Here is a 25,800-nt window from a genome sequence, read left to right as displayed (position 1 = left end):
GTCTTTGTTAGTGAACTCTCCCCTAATTACTGACAACCAGATTCCCCCACATACATGAACACCACAATTTCTCAACTACGACACTGGTATCTCCTTTCAACAAACTCTTTGAGTGCACAATTATCATTAGTCCTATTTATACTGCACCTATATAACCTCTCCGGTTCTAACATCCTCATCACACTAGCCCAGGTACCTTCTTCCTCTATCCTAAATTAAAACCACTACTTAATGCAGAAGACTAGGATGGGGACAATGAGTGGCATATGCTGTTCAATGACTGTTACATTAAGTGAACAGTACTGTAAATTATTTTATACAGATACTCTGATTTTAAAATTCACTATATGATAAATAGTTTAGACAAGAAGAGAATAGAAGCTTTCGAAATGTGGTGCTACAGAAGAATGCTGAAGATTAGATGGGTAGATCACATAACTAATGAGGAGGTATTGAATACGATTGGGGAGAAGATGAGTTTGTGGCACAACTTGACCAGAAGAAGGGATCGGTTGGTAGGACATGTTCTGAGGCATCAAGGGATCACCAATTTAGTGTTGGAGGGCAGCGTGGAGGGTAAAAATCGTAGAGGGAGACCAAGAGATGAATACACTGAGCAGATTCAGAAGGATGTAGGTTGCAGTAGGTATTGGGAGATAAAGAAGCTTGCACAGGATAGAGTAGCGTGGAGAGCTGCAACAAACCAGTCTCTGGACTGAAGACCACAACAACATATGATAAAAAAAAATTAAGCACCCATAAGATATGAACAGATGTTAATTTAACCTCACATGTAAATAACTGTAGAACTGCAATTCTCTGTGACACATTGGACAGACACCAAAGCGCAATAGTCTTGTTCATGTTTACCAAGCCTGGTAGGGGTTATCTGGGGTGTAAATAGCACCACATACGGTGTGGTCATTGTCAATGACACAGAGACATGTCCTCATGTGAGACAGTGTTATTCGCACCTGACAGAGATGGATATGGGTCTCATTGTGGGTACCCATTTGGCCAGTTGGTTAAATTGTACAATATAGAGATTTGCGAGACATTTCGATGTGTCAGTGGCCCAATGTTGGATTGCAAGGAAACATGAGGAGCAAGCTTCTGGTCTACCACATCTGACCACCACAGAGAAGATCACTGCATTGTGTACAGGGGATATGCAAAATAATGCAAATAGTGGTAGAATTGGAATGGATGTGTTTGACAGTCAACAATGCATGTAAGGCACATGTCACACTGGACTGTGCGTGTTCAGTATGGATTAGACATCAGTGCAGGTTGTTCACGAGTAACGCACACTTCCTATTTGCATTCAGAGGCTGAGCTTGCCGTGCAATGAAAGACCTAACAGAGTTTCAAAGAGTGCAGATTGTGGAGGCCGGATTAGCTGGAGCATCAGTAACCGAGGCGGCCAACATACTGAACGTTTCAAGAGCAAATGTTTCAACAGTCGTGACAGCCTACACAAAACATGGAAAGACATCATTGTGAAAATGTAATAGCAGGAGCAAATCAAAACTAAATGAGAGATCGCCGTATGCTAACACAAACTGTTTCAAAACAACACAAAACTATGGTGGCTAAAGTGACTGAAGAAACATCTTCGAGATCCCACACTATCGACACTGCCTGCCGAAGACTCCATAAAGCGAATATTCATGGACGAACTGCTCTACCAAAATCATTAGTGATGACAACCAATCCAAAGAAGTGTGAAACATGGTACAGGAGCATAAATCCTCGATGGCTGAACAATGGAAATACACCATATGGTCCAACAAGTCAACATTTTTATTTCCAACATTAGGCCAAGTTTATGTCTGGAGAACGCCAAAAGAAGCCTATAAACATGATTGATTCCAACAGTTAGGCATGGAGGTGGAAGTGTGATGGTGTGGGGAGCCATATGATGGTATTCTGTGGTCCCATCATTACTCTGGCCGAGTTAAAGCTAACAATTATGTGAACATTTTAAGTAATCAGGTGCGCCCAATGACTCAAACATTGTTCCTAACAATGACGCCACATCTCATTCACACAGCCAGCACAGTACAACCATTGCATGAGGAGTATGCAACTGAACTGCAGGGTCTTCCTTGGCCAGCACAGTCCCCGGACTTGAATATTATCAGTCCCTTGTGGGTGGTACTGCAGCACAGACTCCAGAGTAGATTTCCGCCTCCCTCATCACTGCAGGAGTTAGAAGAGGTTCTGATCGAAGAGTGGCATATTCCAAGAAGAATCACAGCTGTATTACAGCCAAATGGGAGGCCAACCTCTTATTAATAAAACACTCCCAATTACAGGTGTTCATATTATTTTGCCTATCCCAAGTGCATGTGCACTAAATACATCACAACCACTCACATCTGCACATGCGATCCAACAACAACTAGCAGAGTCCCTGCAACTTTCTATGTCATCCCCTACCATTGGCTTGTGACTAGCAGCAGCCAGACTAGTGAACTTTTGTCAACACATAGACTGCCTTTTAACACCATAACACAAACGGCCACATATGGTGTGCTGCCATGAACACTAAGCATGGGCTGATGAATGGTGTCACACAGCGTTAAAGTATGGCAGTGACCTAAGGAGAGGCACACAGCAGTGTCACCTTGGCATCACGATATGGGGATCCACTGAGTGTGGCACAATGGTACATCAAGAACATCCTGAATCTTCATGTGTTGCCTCTCATGTGAAAGTATCAGGGTGGCATTTTTCAACAGGTCAATGCCCATCCACACATGACATATGTCTCTACGAACTGTCTACCTGATGTTGAGATCCTCTTGTGGACAGCAAGATACCCAGATCCATCCCTGATGACGTGAGAGACAAGTGCAGACATCAACTCCATATCAGTGCATGTATCCAGGATATCAATGCCCAGTCACAACAACTGTGAGACAGCTTGCTTCAGGAGAGACAAGACAGCTTTATTACCTCCTTCCAAAATGAATCAGTGCCCCCATACAGGCCATAGGGAGTGTAACACCATACTGATAAATAGGCTCATACTGCGAAGTTCTTTGTAAATTTGAGTTGATTTTCTAATCAATGCAACAACATTACATATCCTTTCAAACCATGGAGTTTCATTTCACTTCCTCCTTTCCTTCTGGATGCCTCACCCTTTTTTTAGGGCAGTGTAGTGATGTATTCTGCCAAAATGAACCGCACAAAGCAACAAAACACAACTGGTAAGAAAACAGCAGCGGTATCAACTAATGAGCGCCAAGAGCTGTATGAAAAGTAGAGATTAACTAACAGAATATGGTGAAATACATATAGACTAGGAAACTCGACAGACCACTGATGGGAAACACAGTTGTGATGATATGTGCAGCGTAATACACAATCAAAAATAGTTTTGCATCACCTCGGTTCTAAGAGTTCCGGAACCTGTACGGAAAACTGGAAGAGACATCAACAAAAATATCATTTCTGCCCTTTTTATTTTCATGAAATCACACATTACATGTTGTACCACCATACAGCGAGACCTTCAGATGTGGTGGTCCAAATTGCTGTACACACCGGTATCTCTAATACCCAGCAGGCACGTCCTCCTGCATTGATGCATGCCTGTATTCATTACAGCATACTATCTACAAGTACATCAAGGCACTCTTTGTCCAGATAGTCCAACTCCTCAACAGAGATTCAGTATAGATCCCTCACAGTGGTTGGTGGGTCACGTCTATCCCAGGCATGTTCGATAGGGTTCATGTCTGGAGAACATGCTGGCCACTCTCATCAAGCGATGTCGTTATCCTGAATGAGGTCATTTACAAGATGTGCACTATGGGGCTGCGAATTGTCGTCCATGAAGACGAATGCCTCGTCCATGAAGACGAATGCCTCACCAATATGCTACCGATATGGCTGCACTATTGGTCAGAGGATGGCATTCACGTATTGTACAATCGTTAAGGCGCCTTCCATGACCACCAGCGGCATATGTCAGGCCCACATCATAATGTCACCCCAAAGAGCAGGGAGCCTATAGCTTGCTCCACTCGCTAGGCAGTGTGTCTAAGGTGTTCAGCCTGACCAGGTTGCCTCCAAACACATCTCTGATGACTGTCTGATTGAAGGCGTATGCGACACTCATCAGTGAAGAAAAGGTGATGCCAATCTTGAGCAGTTCATTGGGCATGCCATTGGGTCCACCTGTACTGCACTGCACTGCACTGCACTGCACTGCACTGCACGGTGTTGTGGTTGCAAAGATGGACCTCGCCATGAAAGTCGTGAGTGAAGTTGCACATCATGCAGCCTATTGCACACAGTTTGATTCTTAACACAACGTCTTGTGGCTGCACGAAAAGCATTATTCGACATGGTGGTGTTGCTGTCAGAGTTCCTCCAAGCCACAATCTGTAGGTAGTGGTCATCCACTGCAGTAGTAGCCATTGGGCAGCCTGAGCGAGGTATGTCAATGACAGTTCCTGTTGCTCTGTATCTCCTCCATGTCCGAACAGCATCACTTTGGTTCAATCCGAAACACCTGGACACTTCCCTTGTTGAAAGCCTTCCTGGCACAAAGTAACAATGCAGACATGATTGAACCATCCGCACATACACAGACACAAGCAGACATATTTAAAGGCCCAAGCGGGAAAGCGCCGGCAGACAGGCACATGAACAAAACACACAAACACACACACACAGAATTACTAGCTTTCACAACCGATGGTTGCTTCTTCAGGAAGGAGAGGGAAAGACGAAAGGATGTGGGTTTTAAGGGAGAGGGTAAGGAGTCATTCCAATCCCGAGAGCGGAAAGACTTCCCTTAGGGGGAAAAAAGGACAGGTGTACACTCGCACACACACACACACGCCGGCGCTTTCCCGCTTGGTAAGTCTTGGAATTAGAGGGAAACATTCCACATGAGAAAAATATATCTAAAAACAAAGATGATGTGACTTACCAAACAAAGCGCTGGCAGGTCGATAGACACACAAACAAACACACAAAATTCGAGCTTTCGCAACCGGAGGTTGCTTCACCAGGAAAGAGGGAAAGATGAAAGGATGACACAGAACAACCACCATATGCTCTGGAATTTCATGTCAATTTACTGAGTGAATAACAGTGAGATGATAAATTAAAAATGTTTCAAAAAAGAAATAATATTATTTACAACGTCAATATGATTAATAGAAGCAAAAACAAAGCCTTTACTCTCGAAAAAAAAAAAAAAAATCTCAAAACACAACACTGTTAAAAAAATAAAAATGTTCTTTCTGGGGGCTTTGCTATGCACCCAATAAAGCTAAAAAGTAAAGCCTTTAATTGTATATGTGGTACTCTAACACACACTGAATCCCACCATCTGCAGATTCTTCATTAATCCCAAGTTTTGAAGAACAAAAATACTTCAAACACTGAGCACTGCCAGGCTGGAGAAACCTGAAGTACCTTCACAATGGCATGTCTCTCAACGACAATGACTGGATATAGTCTCTACCACAAAGAAACAGTGACAGAAGTAATGTAGCTCACATCTTCAAATGTGATAGTACACAAAAACAATGTTTATTCAGGAAATATTCCAAGGGACAGAGTCCACAACACGTTTCTATTGTTTCTTACCATCACTAAGGTCAGAGTCTTCTGAATTCAGAGGTAAACGTCTACGTCGCCGTCGTAGTTTGGCAATATGTCGGCTGTATCCAGACTTTCTGCTAGAAGGTTGTACATCTCCATTTTCCTGTGCCTGTGATGATGGTAGTTGCTGACCTCCTGCCATTGCCAAGGGTAGACTGAACACTGACTCCTTTATGTGAACCGCTACCTGTTCTACCAGCTGTGAGAATACAGCCAGCGTGAATGCCACCAGGTTTCCACACAAGGTCTGTGAACCTAGAAACAAGCATTCTGCGTTTATGCTCAATATAAACTGGCTTCAGTATTTTTATAAATAATATGACCAATAGGTAATAATAATAATAAAAAAATAATAATAATAATAATAATAATAATAATAATGTGAACCTGCAAGCAAGTGTACCGCGAAAGACCTTGTGCTCAATACAAGCTAAACTGCATCTTTCTCACAAATGATGCGACCAACAAGTGATATAATGTGATATAATGGTAAGGAAAGTTTATTTTCACAGTGTTACTTGCATGAAACTTCGGATCTGCATGTTAATTACTGGTAAGATTAGATTAGATTAGATTAATACTTGTTCCATAGATCATGAATACGACACTTCGTAATGATGTGGAACGTGTCAGGTTAATAAAAGATGTCTGTACAAGAAATTACATTACACAAAATATTGCATGACACTAATGATTAAGTTTTTTTTTTTATCTAAAAATTCAGCCAATGAGTAGAAGGAGTTGTCATCTAGAAATTCTTTTAATTTATTTTTAAATGTTAGTTGGCTATCTGTCAGGCTTTTGATGCTGTTTGGTAGGTGCCCAAAGACTTTTGTGGCAGCATAATTTACCCCTTTCTGTGCCAAAGTCAGATTTAACCCTGCATAGTGAAGATCATCCTTTCTCCTGGTGTTATAGGTATGCACACTGCTATTACTTTTGAATTGGGTTGGATTATTATCAACAAATTTCATAAGGGAATATATATACTGTGAGGTTACTGTGAGGATCCCTAGATCCTTAAATAGATGTCTGCAGGATGACCATGGGTGGGCTCCAGCAATTATTCTGATTACACGTTTTTGTGCAATGAATACATTTCTACTCAACGATGAATTACCCCAGAATATGATGCCATACGAAAGCAGTGAATGAAAGTAGGCATAGTAAGCTAATTTACTGAGATTCTTATCACCAAAATTTGCAATAACCCTAATAGCATACGTAGCTGAACTCAGACGTTTCAGCAGACCATCAATGTGTTGCTTCCAGTTTAACCTCTCATCAATGGACACACCCAAAAATTTTGAAAATTCTACCTTAGCTACAGACTTCTGTTCAAATTCTATATTTATTACTGGAGTTGTGCCATTTACTGTACAGAACTGTATATACTGTGTTTTATCAAAATTTAAAGAGAGTCCGTTTGCTGAGAACCATTTAATAATTTTGTGAAAAACATCATTTACAATTACATCACTTAGTTCTTGGTTTTTGGATGTTATTACTATACTTGTATCATCAGCAAAAAGAACTAACTTTGCATCTTCATCAATGTAGAATGGTAAGTCATTAATGTATATCAAGAACAGTAAAGGACCTAAGACCGAACCCTGTGGGACGCCGTGCTTGATAGCACCCCAGTTTGAGGAATCAGCTGTTGTTTTAACATTACACGAACCACTTATTTTAACTTTCTGCATTCTTCCAGTTAAGTATGAATTAAACCATTTGTGCACTGCCCCACTCAAACCATAATGATTTAGCTTATCTAAAAGAATTCCATGATTTACACAATCAAAGGCCTTTGAGAGATCACAAAAAATACCAATGGGTGATGTCCGGTTATTCAGAGCATTTAATATTTGATCAGTGAAAGCATATATAGCATTTTCTGTTGAAAAGCCTTTCTGAAAACCAAACTGACATTTTGTTAGTACTTTATTTTTACAAATATGGGAGGCTACTCTTGAATACATTACTTTCTCAACAATTTTTGATAGAGCTGTCAGAAGAGAGATTGGGCGGTAGTTGTTGACATCCGACGTATCCCCCTTTTTATGCAATGGTTTTACAATGGCATATTTCAGTCTATCAGGGAAAACACCCTGCTCCAAAGAGCTATTACATACGTGGCTGAGAATCCTACTTATCTGTGGGGAACAAGCTTTAAGTACTTTGCTGGAAATGCCATCAATTCCGTAAGAGCTTTTACTTTTCAGCGAGTTTATTATTTTACTGATTTCAGAGGGAGAGGTTGGTGGAATTACAGTTGTTTCAAACTGCGCAGGTATGGCCTCTTCTATTAATAGCCTTGCCTCTTCTAGTGAAGATCTAGATCCTATTTTCTCCACAACATTTAAAAAATGATTATTCAAAATATTTTCAATTTCTGATTGTTTGTTAGTGCACTTGTCATTCAGTTTTATTGCACTAAAGTCTTCCTGTGCTCTTGGGAAAACAATTTTCAAATACCCTTAAAAATGTATTGTGAAATAAGTTATATTTCAAGTTTGCATCGGGTTCCTTATACACTTCATCCCAGTCTAGCTGCTGTAGGCTTTCCCTAAAGTTTGCAATATTTATATTGTTAATTGAACGCACTGCTTTGAAAGTCTGATTTATTATACTGCATGGAGCTATGTCATGTACTGTAACAAGCTGTGCACTATGATCTGAAAGACCATTCTCAACAGGATAAGCATTTATGTCCTTAAACTTATCTTAGTTATCTATCAATGTACTGTTGTTCTTTGTTATCCGAGTAGGAAAATCAATGACGGAGCTCAAATTGAAAGAACTGAGTAATACTAAAAGGTCCTTCTTCCTATTACACTCTTTCAGGGAATCAACATTGAAATCCCCACAAATGATAATTTGCTTCCCCCTGTCTGACAGATAGCACAACAAAGCATCCAAGTTTTCTAGAAATAGCTGGACATTCCCTGAGGGGGACCTATACACTGTTACAATTATGAAAGTGCCATCAGTGGCACATGCTTCCATATGTTGCTCTACACAAAATTTTTTAGTTTCTAAATTTTTTGCACTGTGGAAGCTTTTGACATATATGGCAACTCCTCCTCTCATCATATTATCTCTACTTAGATGTGCAGCTAATTTGTACCTATTGATGCTAACCTTTTGCATATCAGTGACAATGTGATGCTCTCACAGGCATAGTATATCTATTACATTCTTGGTTTCTATATCTTCTAAACAAAGCAGAAGCTCATCAATTTTATTCTTCAATCCCCCAATATTTTGATGAAATATACTAACAGTATTTTTCACTTTACTTTTGTGCGTATCTTTAACTTTTTTAACATCTTTAGTACTTTTATTCTTCAATCCCCCAATATTTTGATGAAATATACTAACATTATTTTTCACTTTACTTTTGTGAGTATCTTGAACTTTTTTAACATCTTTAGTACTTGCCTGGCTGAGTTTCCCATTGGACACTGATCTTACACTAAAAAAGAGTTTCCACCATGAGATGTAGTTCCTCCCCCCTTTAAATTTCCTGCTATCAGCCCAGCCAGTTTACCCTTCCCTTTCCTGTTGAGGTGTAGGCCATGTCTAGTATAGTCCCACCTACAGAGTGAATCAACAGGAACCACACCAATGTGTGACCCTGCACCAGATCCAAGTAGCCGTTCCAACTCCAAATTAACTCTCCTGACAGAAGAGGTCAAATGAGGTCGGTCGTGGCGCTCCAGAACCGACACAAACCCAACACTGGTATGATTCGATGCCGATGCAATCTTTGCCAGGTCACACTCTATGGTGTACCCCGGATCTCTGTCAATACTGTTGCCCGGCCCACCCACAATAACCACGGTGTCTTCCTTAGTAAAACCTTTACATAGTGAACCTAAATCCTCTGTAACCTGCCCAAGTTCAGCACTAGGTTTGAAAAAACTTGTAACCTGGTAATCCAACCCTAATTCATCCTGCAGAAGTTGGCCCACACCCCTAGCATGCGAACTACCTAGCAACAAGACTTTCTTTCTCTTTGCAGACTTCCCTACATTCTTAATCAATTTGCTGCTGAAAGCTTGTTGAGCCCTGTCTACATCTACTTCTGTGAGAGGCTCATCAGTTTCTGACTGAGGCAACAGGTCAAACCTATTTTGTACATTAATAACAAAGTTGTCAGAAGAATTTCTTGGCCTGTTCCTCATGCCTGTTGCCACTTCCCACCCCTGTTTACCCTTCTCCCCCCTTAACCTGCCCAGTTCTCGCCTAGCCTCATCTAACTCAGCCTGAAGGGCAGCAATTTTCCCCTCTTGTTCCACAATCTTCCTATCTCTACTGCATAGCCTACAGAACCACTGATGAGTCTCGCTCATTTCCCCAATTCCCACGCCACTACAGTCGCCCCAATGAAAAAAGTTACTACATCCATCACACCAGACCCCAGAGCTAACGATCCTACGGCACGTCAGGCACTTTACACTCATGGTACAAATCGATTTTAGAGACAGAAAGACAATTAAGTTACCGGAAAACAATGAAAATACGTGTACGAAAAATTAGGCCTACTCGCGACTATGTAAACAGTGGTTCAGAAGTTTTTTACTGGAAATTACTTAAGAGATGACGATACTCTACAGATATAAAGGGGCAGCAAACGTATTTAGCACACTAAACTATCAGTAAATGCACTTAAGATTGCGGTATGAAGTTTAATCTGAAAACTCAAAAGTTCGGCCTGGCCGCGATATGTAAACAAAACGAACTTTACGTGATTACTGTGAAAATACGCGAGTAAGACAAAAACCTTTAATGGTACGCTTGCAGAGCACTATAATTAACGTTATGGTTATCCAATTAGTCACCATCCAATTAGTCATTTTTCCTTAAAATAGATGCAGTTGTGGAATCTCTCACAGTAAAATATCTTCCATTATCATGGTAAAATAATGTTAAGATTAGATTATATTATATTTACTTTCATTCCAATCGAAACGAAGTGAAGTGGTCCTCCAGGATGTAGAACATGTCAGAAAAACAAAAATATGTGACAAATATTTACAACTAAAACAAATAAGCTACTGTACCTTCCACAGGTCCAAAGTGGAATGATCATCTTTTTTTTAATATTTATTTATTTTATTTTTTTTTTTCCAAATGAAGACTATATGAAAGGATCATTTTACAACACTCATTTACTAAGATCGCGTTAATGCACTGGATTTAAAATTTTAAAAAAATGTCTTTTATTTATAAGGCAATAAACATACAATAGAACTACTATAACACTTATTTACAATGAACACATTGCTGCACTGAAGTGGTGCAGAAGTCAGATTGACATCCCCCCCCCCCCCCCCCCCCCCCCCACACACACACACAAAATCTGTTGGTTCTACTGAGAAATGCCTCAATGGAGTAGGAGGACTTGACCACCAACTGAATTTCATTGGTTGCTAAGCTTTTTATGGCTGCTGGCAAGTTAATGAAAATGTGTGTTCCTGAATAATGCACACCTTTTTGTACAAGAGTAAGTGACTTTAAATTATTGTGAAGATTATTCTTATTTCTACTACTGATTCCATGAACTGAGCTGATGGTTTGAAAAAGTGAAATATTATTTATGACAAATTTCATTAAGGAATAAATATTTTGGGAAGTGGTAGTTAATATCACTAGTTCCCTAAACAGGCCTCTACAGGATGTTCTTGAGTTCACACCACATATAACTCTTACAGCATGTTTTTGTGCCCGGAAAACTAGCTTGGCTTGATGAATTACCCCAAATAATAATCCCATATGACATTATGGAGTGAAAGTAAGCATAGTACACCAGCATCCCCTATGTCCGGCAGAATTTGCATCGCAAATAGAGATTTGTTGAGACCCTTCAGCAGTTCTGTGGTGTGCTCCTCCCAGTTAATTTTATTGTTGTTGTTGTTGTCTTCAGTCCTGAGACTGGTTTGATGCAGCTCTCCATGCTACTCTATCCTGATCAAGTTTCTTCATCTCCCATTACCTACCGCAACCTACATCCTTCTGAATCTGCTTAGTGTATTCATCTCTTGGTCTCCCTCTACGATTTTTATCCTCCACGCTGCCCTCCAGTACCAAATTGGTGATCCCTTGATGCCTCAGAACATGTCCGACCAACCGATTCCTTCTTCTAGTCAAGTTGTGCCACAAACTCCTCTTCTCCCCAATTCTATTCAATACCTCCTCATTAGTTATCTGATCTACCCATCTAATCTTCAGCATACTTCTGTACCACCACATTTCGAAAGCTTCTATTCTCTTCTTGTCCAAACTAGTTATCGTCCATGTTTCACTTCCATACATGGCTACACTCCATACAAATACTTTCAAAAACGACTACCTGAAACTTAAATCTATACTCAATGTTAAAAAATTTCTCTTCTTCAGAAATGTTTTCCTTGCCATTGCCAGTCTACATTTTATATCCTCTCTACTTTGACCATCATCAGTTACTTTGCTCCTCAAATAGCAAAACTCCTTTACTACTTTCAGTGTCTCATTTCCTAATCTAATTCCCTCAGCATCACCCGATTTAATTCGAATACATTCCATTATCCTCGTTTTGCTTTTGTTGATGTTCATCTTATACCCTCCTTTCAAGATCCTGTCCGTTCCATCCAACTGCTCTTCCAAGTCCGTTGCTGTCTCTGACAGAATTACAATGTCATCAGAAAACCTCAAAGTTTTCATTTCTTCTCCATGGATTTTAATATCTACTCCGAATTTTTCTTTTGTTTCCTTTACTGCTTGCTCAATATACAGATTGAATAACATCGGAGATAGGCTACAACCCTATCTCACTCCCTTCCCAACCACTGCTTCACTTTCATACCCCTCAACTCTTATAACTGCCATCTGATTTCTGCACAAATTGTAAATAACCTTTTGCTCTCTGTATTTTACCCCTGCCACCTTCAAAATTTGAAAGAGAGAATTCCAATCAACATTCTCAAAAGCTTTCTAAGTCTAAAAATGCTAGAAAGGTAGGTTTGCCTTTTCTTAATGTTTCTTCTAAGATAAGTCGTAAGGTTAGTATTGCCTCACGTGTTCCAACATTTCTGCGGAATCCAAACTGATCTTCCCCGAGGTCCGCTTCTACCAGTTTTTCCATTCGTCTGTAAAGAATTCGCATTAGTAATTTGTAGCTGTGACTTATTAAACTGAAAGTTCAGTAATTTTCACATCTGTCAACACCTGCTTCCTTTGGGATTGGAATTATTATATTCTTCTTGAAGTCTGAGGGTATTTCGCCTGTCTCATACATCTTGCTCATCAGATGGTAGAGTTTTGTCATGACTGGCTCTCCCAAGGCCGTCAGTAGTTCTAATGGAGGGTTGTCTACTCCTGGGGCCTTGTTTTGACTTAGTTCTTTCAGTGCTCTGTCAAATTCTTCACGCAGTATATCTCCCATTTCATCTTCATCTGCATCCTCTTTAATTTCCAGTACATCGCCCTTGTATAAACCTTCTATATACTCCTTCCACCTTTCCTTCTTTGCTTAGAAATGGGTTTCCATCTGAGCTCTTGATATTCATACAAGTGTGTCTCTTTTCTCCTAAGGTCTCTTTAATTTGTAGTTTTTGACAATGTTGACTGGAATACTCTCTTTCAAATTCTAAAGGTGGCAGGGGTAAAATACAGGGAGCATAAGGCTATTTACAATTTGTACAGAAACCAGATGGCAATTATAAGAGTCGAGGGGCATGAAAGGGAAGCAGTGGTTGGGAAGAGAGTGAGACAGGGTTGTAGCCTCTCCCCGATGTTATTCAATCTGTATATTGAGCAAGCAGTAAAGGAAACAAAAGAAAAATTCGGAGTGGGTATTAAAATTCATGGAGAAGAAATAAGAACTTTGAGGTTCGCCGATGACATTGTAATTCTGTCAGAGACAGCAAAGAACTTGGAAGAGCAGTTGAACGGAATGGACAGTGTCTTGAAAGGAGGATATAAGATGAACATCAACAAAAGCTAAACAAGGATAATGGAATGTAGTCAAATTAAATCGGGCGATGCTGAGGGAATTAGATTAGGAAATGAGCCACTTAAAGTAGTAAAGGAGTTTTGCTATTTAGGGAGTAAAATAACTGATGATGGTCGACGTAGAGAGGATATAAAATGTAGACTGGCAATGGCAAGGAAAGTGTTTCTGAAGAAGAGAAATTTGTTAACATTGAGTATAGATTTAAACGTCAGGAAGTCGTTTCTGAAAGTATTTGTATGGAGTGTAGCCATGTATGGAAGTGAAACATGGACGATAACTAGTTTAGACAAGAAGAGAATAGAAGCTTTCGAAATGTGGTGCTACAGAAGAATGCTGAAGATTAGATGGGTAGATCACATAACTAATGAGGAGGTATTGAATAGAATTGGGGAGAAGAGGAGTTTGTTGCACAACTTGACCAGAAGAAGGGATCGGTTGGTAGGACATGTTTTGAGGCATCAAGGGATCACAAATTTAGCATTGGAGGGCAGCGTGGAGGTTAAAAATCGTAGGGGGAGACCAAGAAATGAATACACTAAGCAGATTCAGAAGGATGTAGGTTGCAGTAAGTACTGGGAGATGAAGAAGCTTGCACAGGACAGAGTAGCATGGAGAGCTACATCAAACCAATCTGAGGACTGAAGACCACAACAACACAACAACCACCCTGTATTCGCCTGATCTAAAGTCTTGTTCCTCCTGCCACCGAACTTCACTAATTCCCCACTATATCTAACTTTAACCTATCCATTACCCTTTTTAAATTTTCTAACCTACCTGCCCAATTAAGGGATCTGACATTCCACGCTCCGATCCGTAGAACGCCAGTTTTCTTTCTCTTGATAACGACGCCCTCTTGTGTAGTCCCCGCCTGGAGATCCGAATGGGGGACTATTTTACGTCCGGAATATTTTACCCAAGAGGACGCTATCATCATTTAATCATAGAGTAAATCTGCATGCTCTCGGGAAAAATTACGGCTGTAGTTTCCCCTTGCTTCCAGCCATTCGCAGTACCAAAACAGCAAGGCTGTTTTGGTTATTGTTACAGGGCCAGATCAGTCAATCATCCAGACTGTTGCCCCTGCAACTACTGAAAAGGCTGCTGCCCCTCTTCAGGAACCACACATTTGTCTGGCCTCTCAACAGATACCCCTCCGTTGTGGTTACACCTACAGTACGGCTTTCTGTTTCGTTGAGGCATGCAAGCCTCCCCACCAACGGCAAGGTCCATGTTTAAAGGGGGGGGGGGGGGGGGGGGGGGGCAACGGGGGTAAATTTATTATCAAGCTGTAATCCCAAGAATTTAACAATGTCCACTTCTTCTATCTGCTTGTCATCATATGCTAGGCGTATACTCGTGGGACACCCCTTACAAGTTCTGAATTGCGTGTAGTGTTTTTTCAAAGTTTATTGACAAAGAATTGACTAGGAACCAATGATTAATGTCCACAAATATTTTATTAGCCGATCTATGAATACACTTGATTTGCTATTTATTTCAATGTTTGTTATCATTGGCAAACGAAACAAACTTGGCATCTGGTAATGTTACTGATGAAAGGTCATTGCCATACATGAGAAAAAGTAAGGGCCCTAAGGTGGGACCCCACATATAATTAGTTTCCAGTTGGATGATTCCTGACAGCTTAATACATGTCTCTTTCCTAATAACAGCCTTTGTTTTATGCCAGATATATAAGATTTGAACAATTTTGCACCATTTCCTGATACATCATAATATTGTAATTTACTTGCAAAGGGTGTTCAAAAAGTTTTGCACAGTTGTCTCTAATTTTTTTATTTTCTGCAGGAGGAGAATAAATTTTTTGTGAACGTATTTGGAACATTTAGCTGCACATTGAGACTACTCAATGTAGCCTCCATCAGCTGTGACACAGCTGACAACGTTCATTCCAAGATGTAAATGCACTTTGGTAAAATTCTGGAGATTGACTTTTACACCATCACCTGACACAGGAAATAAGGGTTTTCTCACTATCAAATGTTTTACCACAGAGGTGGGCCTTCAGACGACCAAAGAGGTGAAAATCAGACGAAGCGAAGTCCTGACTGTAGGGAGGATGAGGAATAATTTTCCAACCCATTTCCCTGATTTTCTCCTGCATCATAAGGGCTGTATGGGGTTTGGCATTGTCATGGGATAGTCTGATGAGCTGACCTTGAAACTGCGGTCTGTGGCTCTTGATGGCATGTTGCAGCTCGTCCAGTGACAAATAATAATGGTCCCAGTCAATTGTGGAGCCAGGTTCAAAAAGTCGATGAAAATGACACCACACTGATCCCACAAGAAGGAGGCCATCACCTTTCAGCCTGCTGTTCGTGAAAGTCTTGGTCTCTACTTCCGAGGGGAACCCGGATGACGCCACTCCATGGATTGGGTTTTGCTCTCAGGTTCGGACAAAAACAACCATGTTTCATTCTGGGTAATAACACTGTCAAAACACTGTTTCCACTCTTCAGTAAAGGTCTTCATGAGTCCCCCGCACACATTCTTCCTCATCATTTTTATTTCTCTTGTCAATAATCTAGGCACCCAAAGTACACAGATAATTTCTGTACCCTAGTGACTGTAGCAGGGATACCACACCACCCAATGACAAAAAAGTCATTTCAGCAAGCTGTCATGTCATCACACATCTGTTATTTTGGTCGATTTGATCAATGGTCTTCTTATTCACATCATTCACTGCCGTCGATGGTGGTCTACCACATCAAGGATTGTCCAGTAGAGAGAAATCACCTTCTTTAAACCTCTGCAACCACTGCTGGATACTGCTGCAATCCACTGTGTCCTCCCATAAACAGGGAGCAAATTCCTGTGAACATGCTTGAGTTCAATGGCTGCTTTACTACCTGCACTATATGGATCCTTCCCCCAGCACCAGCTATTCCGAACTGTGTAGTTAGGTTATCCTTGCAACACACCTAATGCTTTCATAATCCTCCTAACCTCAATATCTGCTAGATCACCAGACCCACATCTTCCACTCAACAGTCTCCCCTTCCTCTAAAGGATATGCCTGAAAGCTAACAAAGGTATCATTCTTCTTTGTGCGGCAGTCGATAACTCAACATTTTTACTATTTGGTGAGTTGTCTCCTTTACTGTTAAATCATTTAGATTCTGTCGGAAATTTCCATATCTTGTTTATACTTAAACACTGGTTAACTCTAGTTTGGAACTTATTATTTGTAGCTAGGTATCCTCCATATTCTTAATGTTCTTTATACTAATTTCTATACCACAGTACAATTGACATACCTTGTCTTTTTGGTTACAGAACGGCACTCAGGCTTTTGTTGGATTGTCCTTTACAGTCCATTTATACTGTGATGCTTGAGGCTTTCCTACTGTGATTCATGAAACATTTTTTTAAAACCTGGAATGCAACAGCAGTCCAGAGGCCAGCCAACTTGAGGCAATAAGCTATTTCTGAATTTGAAAATTTCAGAACCAGAACTTATTACATACCAAAGGCAAAAGCATCTTTGTCCCAACGGATTGAAATTTATTATCTAACTGTGCTTGGTAATATGGGTTCCAATGACATATTCACAACTGTGACCACTTTGGTCATTTACAAAATTGTACTTCTACGTTTTACAAATAGCGACAGAAAATGCTGAATTAAATACATTTCTAAGAATAGTGTAAAATATATTATCTTGCAGGAGGAATAATAAACTTTGCAGAAAATGTAAGCAGTTAATGAAACTTTCAGTTTAATTAATGAGGGGTGCAGAAAAATTTTACATGTATTATACTAAATGTGCTTGTTTTACTCTTCTACTACCTAGACCGAAGGAACTGACAAACTGAGGTTTCAAACACCAATCCACTACAACGAGTGTTCATGGTTTGCAACATCATGTACATTACGTGTGCAAAATATCATTTGTTGCTTTATATTTCATGCTTGTGTCATTGAGTTTTTATTTTACGTGTGCAAAATATCATTTGTTGCTTTATGTTTCATGCTTGTGTCATTGAGTTTTTATTTTACCCATCAAATCTCAGTTTTACCTATTAAATCTCAATTATTATTAAAATACTAAGAGCAAAGTACATGCTTACCATTCACTTGCAATCTCGACACACATATCAGCAACATTGCTACCAATTGAAAAATGATGGTTTCTGACAAATGGTTCTGTTGTTGGTCCTCACGGGGGTTATTGCGTTTATCAGTAGTCTCGTTTTTCTCATCTTCCTCCCCTTCTTCTGCAGATGTACAAGATTCTCCATCGGGAGACTGCTGAGATAGACATGCCTGAAGATCCACCAACGTCTGATGGCACAGCTAAAAGCAAAACAAAATTTCCTGTTTGATGGCAATTGTTCGCAAATTAACAAAATTTTATCAGAGAATTTTTAATGAATATGGTAACTGGCAGTGAACACATGTAATGTCTTGTCTACCTCATTTCACAAAATGAAAATATAGGAAATGGGATTATAGAGGAAACGGCCAATTTTTTCCTCAAATAATCAAAGTGCAAATATCTAACGCACACAACATCAGAATAAGGATGACCGAGTGTCTAAACCTCAATGAGCTTCCTGAAAAATGCCTGAAGTGTTGTGATATCTCCCATCAGAGTAGCATTTTAATTTTGCTACGTTTTCATATAAGTCAATCAGAGTTACCAGCAACTGAACAACACAGCAGAAAGCAGAGTTTCCACAATTCATGGAGAATATTACGAAAGAGTGTGGTGTCTGTTCTTTCAGACACATCCGGAAGAACAGACTCTATGAAGAATCGGCACCTGTGATACGTACTATGTAAACTGAAGGTGGAGGGAGGGTGGATGGGGGCGGGGGGGGGGGGGCGACAGGGAAGGGGGGGGGGGGGAGGGAAGGAACTTGCGATATCAATTGCATAGGGACTTTATGTGGAGTCAGTGGTGACAAGTAAAAATGTGTGCCTGACCAAGATTTGAGCGTGGGATCTCTTGCTTACAGGCAGTTGTGTTAACCACTACACCAGCTGGACATAATATTTATTGCAGTTGCACTGACTATCTCAGTACGCCCCTCGACCGACCCATACTCTCACCTAGTGCCCTCTATCTGCAGCCTCTGTCCATGTCGTCCTTGCTCATTACTTTGAGTTTCCCACAGGAGGTCATACTTGATTATGCATTCACACTGAAGGTGGTGAATCCATAGCTCATCAAGGTGACTCAACTTTATAAATGCATTGTGTCTGTTTTAGACATGTACAGCCATGAGGCTGTGCTCCTCAAGACTCATTTCCACTTTCCTCAATGCACTCTAGCAGATAACATACGACAGGGAGAGACAGATTCCTACATAGACTGTAAAGGGCCAGCTTAGCAGCAGGAATCATTCATAACCCTTAGAGTACAGCGAGAGTTGTTTTCATTCCGAAGCCAGGGAGAACTGATCACACCAAGGCTAAGGATATGAAAACAATCAGTCTGTCATCCTTTCTTCTAAAGACATTAGAAAAACTGGTTAATGTGGGCATTAGAGGAAAGAGGTTAACTGAGTTTCCTCTGCATTTAACCAACATGTATATGAACCAGGAAAATCATATGAACAGCACTTCACCAACTTGTTGGGAACTTCCAGCAATATAACCTTCGAATCCGTGGATAGTGTTGCAGAAGAGCATGGTACAGAGACAACCACACGCAGATGGATTGAAACTGTGCTGAGTAGAACAAAGGAAGATACCACCTTGATGACTGAGAAAATGGTAATCACCAATAGAGGATGTCCACAAGGAGGGATTTTGTTTCCGCTGCTGCAGATCCTATTGGTGAATGAACTCACCGACGAGCTAAATACTAGAGGCTACTTTTGCTAATGATATGCAGACAATTTGGTCATGGTAATACTGGGCAAATTTGTAGTGCTGTTAGAACAATGGCACTATGTGCACAGACTATTGTACAAAACTAGTGCAGGAAACAGGACCTATGGGTCAGTCCCAAGAACACTATTGTAGTAGCATTTGCAAGGAAGTACACCCAGCACATGTACAGGAATCTCAAGCTGCTGAATGAAAATATTTTGCCAGCACAGCGGATAGTCCAGTATCTAGTGGATATGAAACTATCATGGACCCCCCACATAAAGAACATATGTTTCAAGGCAATAGGTACTGTGATGGGCACTAGAAGGGCCTGCAACAAAAACTGCAGTCTCTCACGAGGGTTTGGACTGATTATACGCCACCTTATAAGACCTATCACAATTTATGGAGATACAGATAGTGGAATAAAGTATAACAGAAGGTGGCTGCTACGGAGTTGGCAAGGTACAGAGATTGGCATGCTTGGCCATAACAGGCCCACTGCTGGGATGGAAACCATGCTGCCTCCCACTCCACTCCCCCCCCCCCTCCTCCCCCAATTGCACATCTGAGTTACAATGGACGCAGTGGCATATAGGTATATAGGTTAAAAACTGGACACAACTGAATATGTTTAAGATATCCAGAATCTCTCACCAACATAATGAGTGTGGTAAATATAGGAATGGTCAGGAAAATGTTGGGTGAGCACACAATAACTTCTAGTTGCTTCACTAAACCTTTCAATGCAAAAACTGAAAGAATGAAACAGAGAAAGAACAAACCACGACACTGTTCAGGAGAGACAGTCCCATTTACTGATGGTTCGAAAATATAGGAAGGTGCTGAGTCCAGGGCACACAAAGTTCAGCCTAGGCTAGAGACAGACCTTTCAATGCAAAAACTGAAAGAATGAAACAGAGAAAGAACAAACCACGACACTGTTCAGGAGAGACAGTCCCATTTACTGATGGTTCGAAAATATAGGAAGGTGCTGAGTCCAGGGCACACAAAGTTCAGCCTAGGCTAGAGACAGCAGTCTCTCTGTAAGCTCACCACTGTATTCCCGATGGAAATATCTGCTATCAGAGTATGTGCAAAGGAGAATTTGCATAGGTACTACAAGTATTGTAGCATCTACATTTATTCAGACAGCCAAGCATCTCTGACATTTTTGCAGTTACTGATAGAGATTTCAGAGATCATAGAAGAATTCCGCGATGCCCATATGGGACTAGTGGAAAGCAACAGAGTAAATATGCTGTGCGTCCTTGGTCACTCAGGAATTAATGCCAACAGACGAACTGACTGGTTGCCCAGGATAGGTGTGACAATCTCATTCACTGTACCAGAACCTGTCCTAATAATCACCAAGGAGATAGTAAAATGAAAACTAAGTAGCTGGATCAGGAGGCAGCAAGTAGAATATTGCACAATGACCCAAACACAAAAATATGGCAAGCTAATGATACCAAAGCCATGTTTCAAGACAAGTTCTGTAATCACGGACTTTACCAGGAGACAGATTAAACTCATGGTGGGACTACTGACTAGCCAAGAGAACTTAAAAAAACACCTACATGCGATGGGTATTGAGAAATAAGCCCTAAATGTAGACTATGTGGTCAGAGGGATGAAATATCACCACACCAAATCCTCCAATGCAAAGTGCTGCCATTCAAAAGCCACACAACATTTGGGTCATTAAGTCTGGAGGAAATCATGTCTAGTAAGGCAGTAGTAAAGGGTCTCCTGTAACTTAGGGTACTGGTTGGCATTTGCAGAATCACAGGGAGCGAAACCACACAATCAACTCAGTTTGGGTGCAAGTAACATTGAGATAAGACCACTGTTGTTTTTGTCTCCCTTCACTAATCAAATCAACACTTTACTACCCTCGTCCTCATTAAAAATGGGTCCATCTCACCTAAGGGTCAGAGTGAATGGCTCTTCATTTTGAACCTTCACCTGCGTTTTCCTCTCTCTGTTCAAAAAAAGGAGCAATTAATAGTTCCAGAAGCTCAGATAGTGTCATGTACTTTTACTTTTATATGTGTCTAGTTGTATTATTTAATACCTTGCCTCCTCAAGGTGAGTGCTGGCCAGCAAAGCTGTCTCATATAAAAGATGCTGCAACTTACACACGGGAAAGTGCTGGTACACACACACACACACACACACACACACACACACACACACACACACACACACACAATAAAAAACACACACACACAAAAATCAAGTTTTCGCAACCCACGGTTGCTTCATCAGGAAAGAGGGAAGGAGAGGGAAAGACAAAAGGATGTGGGTTTTAAGGGAGAGGGTAAGGAGTCATTCCATTCCCAGGAGCGGAAAGACTTACCTTAGGGGGGGGGGGGGGGGGGACAGGTATACACTTGCGCGCGCGCGCGCACACACACACACACACACACACACACACACACACACACACAAAAATCCATCCACACATATACAGACACAAGCAGACATATGTAAAGGCCATTGAAAATATATGTCACAGCATCATATGTCTGCTTGTGTCCATATATATACGGATGGATGTGTGTGTGTGTGTGTGTGTGTGCCACCGCACGCGCGCGAGTGTATACCTGTCCCTTTTTTCCCCCCTAAGGTAAGTCTTTCTGCTCCTGGGATTGGAATGACTCCTTACCCTCTCCCTTAAAACCCACATCCTTTCGTCTTTCCCTCTGCTTCCCTCTTTCCTGATGAAGCAACCATGGGTTGCGAAAGCTTGAAATTTGTGTGTGTGTTTTTTATTGCGTCTATCTAGCAGCGCTTTCTTGTTTGGTAAGTCACAGCAAGATACTTTAACTTACCAAAGTGCTGGTATGTTGATAGACACAATAAAATAAAAAACACACAAACACACACACAAATATTTAAACTTTCGCAACCCATGGCTGCTTCATCAGGAAAGAGGGAAGGAAAGGGAAAGACGAAAGGATGTGGGTTTTAAGGGAGAGGGTAAGAAGTCATTCCAATCCCAGGAGTGGAAAGACTTACCTTGGGGGGGAAAAAGGGACAGGTATACACTCGCACACACACACATATCCATCCACACATAACAGACAAGCAGACATATGTAAAGGCAAAGATGTTATTGGATGACAGGTGAGTTATGAGCGGCGGCAACTTGAAATTAGCGGAGGTTAAGGCCTGGTGGGCAACGGGAAGAGAGGATATATTGAAGGGCAAGTTCCCATCTCCGGAGTTCTGACAGGTTGGTGTTAGTGGGAAGTATCCAGATAACCCGGACGGTGTAACACTGTGCCGAGATGTGCTGGCCGTGCACCAAGGCATGTTTAGCCACAGGATGATCCTCATTACCAACAAACACTGCCTGCCTGTATTCATTCATGCGAATCGACAGTTTGTTGCTGGTCATTCCCACATAGAAAGCTTTACAGTGTAGGCAGGTCAGTTGATAAATCACGTGGGTGCTTTCACACATGGCTCTGCCTTTGATCGTGTACACCTTCCGGGTTACAGGACTGGAGTAGGTGGTGGTGGGAGGGTGCATGGGACAGGTTTTACACTGGGGGCGGTTACAAGGGTAGGAGCCAGAGGGTAGGGAATGTGGCTTGGGGATTTCATAGGGATGAACCAAGAGGTTACGAAGGTTAGGTGGACGGCGGAAAGACACTCTTGGTGGAGTGGGGATGATTTCATGAAGGATGGATCTCATTTCAGGGCAGGATTTGAGGAAGTTCTTCTTCACTGTGACTCCAGATCATGAAGATGTCATCAATAAATCTGTACCAAACTTTGGGTTGGCAGGCCTGGGTAACCAAGAAGGCTTCCTCAAATAGGTTGGGGTTTGTCTGGCCTTCAAAAGTGAAGAAGTTGTGGGTCAGGACGAAGCTGGCTAAGGTAATGAGGAAAGAGGTTATAGGTAGGGTGGCAGGTGATTGGCGTGAGAGGAAGTGCTCCATCGCAGCGAGGCCCTGGACATGCAGAATATTTGTGTATATGGAAGTGGCATCAGTGGTTACAAGGATGGTTACGAGGATGGTTTCCAGGAGTTACAGATTGGGTAAGGATTCCAGGCGTTCGAGAAAGTGGTTGGTGTCTTTGATGAAGGATGGGAGACTGCATGTAATGGGTTGAAGGTGTTGATCTACGTAGGCAGAGATACGTTCTGTGGGGGATTGGTAACCAGCTACAATGGGGCGGCCGGGATGATTGGGTTTGTGAATTTTAGGAAGTAGGTAGAAGGTAGGGGTGCGGTGTGTCGGTGGGGTCAAGAGGCTGATGGAGTCAGGTGAAAGGTTTTGTAGGGGGCCTAAGGTTCTGAGGATTCCTTGAAGCTCCGCCTGGACATCAGGAATGGGATTACCTTGGTAAAATTTGTATGTAGTGTTGTCTGAAAGCTGACGCAGTCCCTCAGCCACACACTCCCGACGATCAAGTACAAATATATATATTTCATGTCACATCCCAACAATTACAGTAATTTTCTTAATGTCATTTACGTACACAAACTTGCTGGCTGCTTCTCTATACACTATAAATGAACCACAATTAAAAACAGTTAGGTTAGCCTCAAAGGGAAATTTTAGAGTTGCACTGAAATAATAGAAGAATTTCGAAGGAATGTGTTTTGACCTATCAAAAGTGCTACTGGCTAGTTGATAAATGCAATCTGTCACAGCTTCTGCTCATCTATAGCAGAATGCTGTTTACTTTCTATAAACCTGCATAATCTGATAACTTCATAAATATACAAGGCAATGTGTTGATGGATCTGAGTGGTGTTTACAATGTTTCCATTGTAATGTTATTTATACAATGGGACTTCAAAAAGTAAGTTACACATCTTATCCCCCACCTAGATCATTGTGCTACAAGAGTGGCACAGTGTCAGAAGACAGAACATATAGTGGATTTCCTGCAGACACAGTTCTGTTGTGGTACAGATAACAGATCATCACAGTGTGGGAGTGAAATGGTGTGTAATTGGAAACATTCTCCAAAGTTGAAGTATGCGAGGCAGTATGATTCTTGTGGCCAAAACATCTAAACTACACACATATTCACTATAAAATTCTGGTGATGTATAGGTCAAATGTCACATACAGCTGGAGTGAAATGTTGCCAACAATTTGACTAAAGCTGCATAGACATGGATGATGCTGATTGGGAAGAAAGGCCATTGGCATCAACCTACAGACAACGAAGTTCATACAATCAAGGAACTGATTCACAGAATTTGCAAATTTTCTGATGATGAGGACATTTGCACAGTGGTCCTTGAATGGCTCCATGACCAAGAGTGGATTTCTGTCAAGGAATTGTATGAATGGTCGAATGTTCTAACCACAGTATACAGCGACTTTGTGTCTGTGCTCTAAAAATAGTATCTTGTATCGGTGTCACTTTGAAGTGCAGTGCAGCATTCAATAAAATTTATTTGGCTTGCCATTATAATGCATAACATACTTTCTAAAGTCCCCTTGTACAGAGCTCTGTACTTTATTTATGTTTTGCGACGCCCTTTAACTAAACAAAAAGAAAGAGAAAAATTACGGCATCATGTGATGACAGTAAAAAAGGTTTAATAAAACAGATAATAAGCAACCAGCAATAGCAAAAGATACACAATAGCTGTATTGGCAACAGAAACAGTGCTTGTGAAAGTTCATAGTGTTACTTCATCAGTTCGGAGATATTAATTAATTGGTGTAAGATTATATAGTTCAGAGTTTATTGAGATACTAACCTGGTGAATGTCAGGAACTGAACTTTTGTTGTAGAACCAAATATCAACAAGGAGAAGAAATCTGGATACAAACTGATGGACAATATCAGTTGAAGATGGTTCTCCAGAAGGAATACAGTTTGCTTGTGCTTCCAACCATTTTGAGTTGCGATCAAATATTCGACGCAAGTTTCCATCAGCACCATCAAACGGCTGTTCACTTGTTATGCTTAAACCAGAGAAGACATACAAATTATTATGCCTTACACACATTTACACTCATGTTCAGGGGGGGGAAAAAAAAAACACCTTGAATGACTAGAGGCAGGACGATCATATTCACAGAACATGGACATTAGTATGTTCTGCAGAAATGATTAGCATTTTGGTCACCTCTGTTCAGCATGTGTCCTGTCGCCTAGTAGGCACAGCACCCGCCATGGACACTGATAACTTACCCCATGCATGATGACATCAACACATATAAGGCACAAATGGCATTCTGTTGTATAGCCATCCATGCTGCATTCACTTGGTGCCAAAGTTCATCTGTGGTGGTTGGTATTAGGTCAAAGTGCTGCACTCATCATTCCACCATATCCCACAC

At 41.1% G+C, this 25,800-nt stretch overlaps 1 protein-coding gene across 1 annotated transcript in view; it reads right to left on the bottom strand.

The window, feature by feature from the left end:
- LOC126281955 (nonsense-mediated mRNA decay factor SMG5) overlaps positions 1–25,800 on the bottom strand; it is a 318,742-nt gene that overhangs the window by 203,436 nt on the left and 89,506 nt on the right. Inside the window, exons 6-8 of the mRNA XM_049981327.1 lie at positions 25,215–25,422; positions 17,725–17,950; positions 5,617–5,886 (exon numbers count right to left, since the gene is read on the bottom strand). Coding sequence (XP_049837284.1) covers positions 5,617–5,886; positions 17,725–17,950; positions 25,215–25,422 — 704 coding nt within the window. The remainder of the gene's footprint in view (positions 1–5,616; positions 5,887–17,724; positions 17,951–25,214; positions 25,423–25,800) is intronic.

This window comes from Schistocerca gregaria, chromosome 7 (genome assembly GCF_023897955.1).
Source record: "Schistocerca gregaria isolate iqSchGreg1 chromosome 7, iqSchGreg1.2, whole genome shotgun sequence".
Lineage (NCBI taxonomy): Eukaryota > Metazoa > Arthropoda > Insecta > Orthoptera > Acrididae > Schistocerca > Schistocerca gregaria.
This window is presented reverse-complemented; position numbering and strand designations above follow the sequence as displayed.